The sequence below is a fragment of the Rhinolophus ferrumequinum genome, chromosome 6 (genome assembly GCF_004115265.2).
Source record: "Rhinolophus ferrumequinum isolate MPI-CBG mRhiFer1 chromosome 6, mRhiFer1_v1.p, whole genome shotgun sequence".
Lineage (NCBI taxonomy): Eukaryota > Metazoa > Chordata > Mammalia > Chiroptera > Rhinolophidae > Rhinolophus > Rhinolophus ferrumequinum.
The window spans coordinates 71,416,382-71,418,625 of NC_046289.1; the positions used below are offsets into that span (position 1 = coordinate 71,416,382).

Here is a 2,244-nt window from a genome sequence, read left to right on the forward strand (position 1 = left end):
GTGGTCACCGACTGCCCTCCAACCCCCCCACCCCCACCCCCACCCCCTCCGCCCATCTAGCAACCCTCAGTTTTTCCTCTTTGTCTCCAAAACTGTTTCTGATTAGTTCATTCACTTATTCTTTTCTTTAGATTCCGCATATAAGTGAGATCATATGGTACTTATCTTTCTCTGTCTGACTTATTTCACTTAACATAATGTTCTCTAGGTCCATCCATGTTGTTGCAAATGGTAAGATTTCTTTCTTCTTTATGGCTGCATAATACTCCATTGTATAAATGTACCACAGTTTCTTAATCCAGTCATCTACCGATGGACAAATTCTTTTTAATTTAAGCATTCCTTTACTTTTTTATCACACCTCATATATTATAAAAACCCTTCTAAATGCAAGGATCACGTGTATCCCAGTCACCTCTATGACACTGCTGTTTGACATAGCAATAACCCAAGCCTACTCTCAAAAGATGTTTGCCAAGAAGAGAGCTAATCCAGTACATTTAGTTTAAAAGAAAAGAAAAAGAGAATTATACAATGTAATGTCAGTTTACATTGCATTCTCCTGCCTGGGGTAAGCAAGTGAGGTAGGGATCTATTTTGTTCACTGCTATATCCCCAGCAGCTAAAAAAAATACCTAGCAAATAGTAAACATTCAATAAATATTAATTTAATAATGAACAAATCAACAAATGTCAGTTTATTGTTTGGACAAAGCAAATGAAGTCCCTGTGCTACTCCAGGGATATTCAGTAATTATGGGCCTTTTCACAGATCACAGACCCATGAAAATTGCCACCAACTCCAGCACTATCACTGGCTTCATCCTCCTGGGCTTCCCTGGCCCCAGGGAGGGGCAGGTCCTCCTTTTTGTGCTCTTCTCTGTTGTCTACCTCTTGACCCTCATGGGCAATGGTTCCATCATCTGTGCTGTGCGCTGGGATCAGAGACTCCACACCCCCATGTACATCCTGCTCGCCAACTTCTCCTTCCTGGAGATCTGCTATGTCACCTCCACTGTCCCCAACATGTTGGCCAACTTCCTCTCTGATACCAAGGTCATCTCCTTCTCTGGGTGCTTTCTCCAGTTCTACTTCTTCTTCTCCTTGGGTTCTACAGAATGCTTTTTCTTGGCTGTTATGTCATTTGACCGATACCTTGCCATCTGCCGGCCTCTACATTACCCCACTCTTATGACTGGACATCTCTGCACCAATCTTGTCATCAGCTGCTGGGTACTTGGTTTCCTCTGGTTCCCAGTCCCTATCATCATCATTTCCCAGATGTCTTTCTGTGGATCTAGGATTATCGACCACTTCCTGTGTGACCCAGGTCCTCTGCTAGCCCTCACCTGTTCTAAAGTCCCAATAATGGAGTTGTATTGGACAATCATAAGTTCTATGCTCTTATTTATTCCTTTCCTCTGCATCATGGTGTCCTATGCTCTGGTCCTAAGAGCTGTGTTGAGGGTCCCTTCAGCAGCGGGCCGAAAAAAGGCTTTCTCCACCTGTGGGTCCCATCTGGCTGTGGTTTCACTCTTCTACGGTTCCGTGATGGTCATGTATCTGAGCCCAACATCTGAGCATGAAGCTGGAATGCAGAAGCTTGTGACTCTGTTTTATTCTGTGGGAACCCCATTCATTAATCCTGTGATCTATAGTCTAAGGAACAAAGATATGAAACATGCCCTGCAGAAGTTTCTGGGAATATAAATATCACAACCTTCATCAAAAAAATATTTTTAGGCAACTGACCTATCTTCATACTTTTTCAGGTTAAAAAAAAAATAAGTAAATAACTAGTACCACTCTGAGAATTGCTCTTAGTGCAAGAAAGGACTCAGAGACTTTATCCAGCTCTCTCACTTTGTAAATGAAGAAGGTTGGAAATTTTGGAGAATGGAAATTTTGAATGATTTGCTCTGGTCAAACATTATAATTGCACCAAAAAAAATCTATTTTTTGAAAGAACTGCTGTTTCAGTCATAAAGAGATAAGTAAATAATAAATTATAAGAAACTATTGGGGGGTTTAGCCATGCAGATGTGCAGCCATCAAATACTCTTTCATCTGAGGAGGGGAAATATATAGATCCACTACTAATGAAGATGTAAACAGGTACAACTTCTACTTAGGACAAATTGGAAACAACTTATGAAAATTTAAAATGCCCATATTTATTAACCCAGTAGTTTCACTCATTCCTAGATACTTAGTCTACACATATGTTATCTATAAAAATTTCCA

General features: G+C 40.6%; 1 protein-coding gene across 1 annotated transcript; it reads left to right on the forward strand.

Moving 5' to 3' along the window:
• Positions 1-783: 783 nt before the first annotated feature.
• LOC117023808 (olfactory receptor 11G2-like) lies at positions 784-1,710 on the forward strand. Its single transcript, XM_033108988.1, has one exon. It carries the CDS (start codon positions 784-786, stop codon positions 1,708-1,710), a length of 927 nt encoding a protein of 308 aa, XP_032964879.1.
• The last annotated feature ends 534 nt before the right edge of the window (positions 1,711-2,244 follow it).

Coding starts and splice junctions, on each gene's coding strand:
- LOC117023808 (XM_033108988.1), top strand. CDS start 784: ATGAAAATTGCCACCAACTCCAGCACTATCACTGGCTTCATCCTCCTG.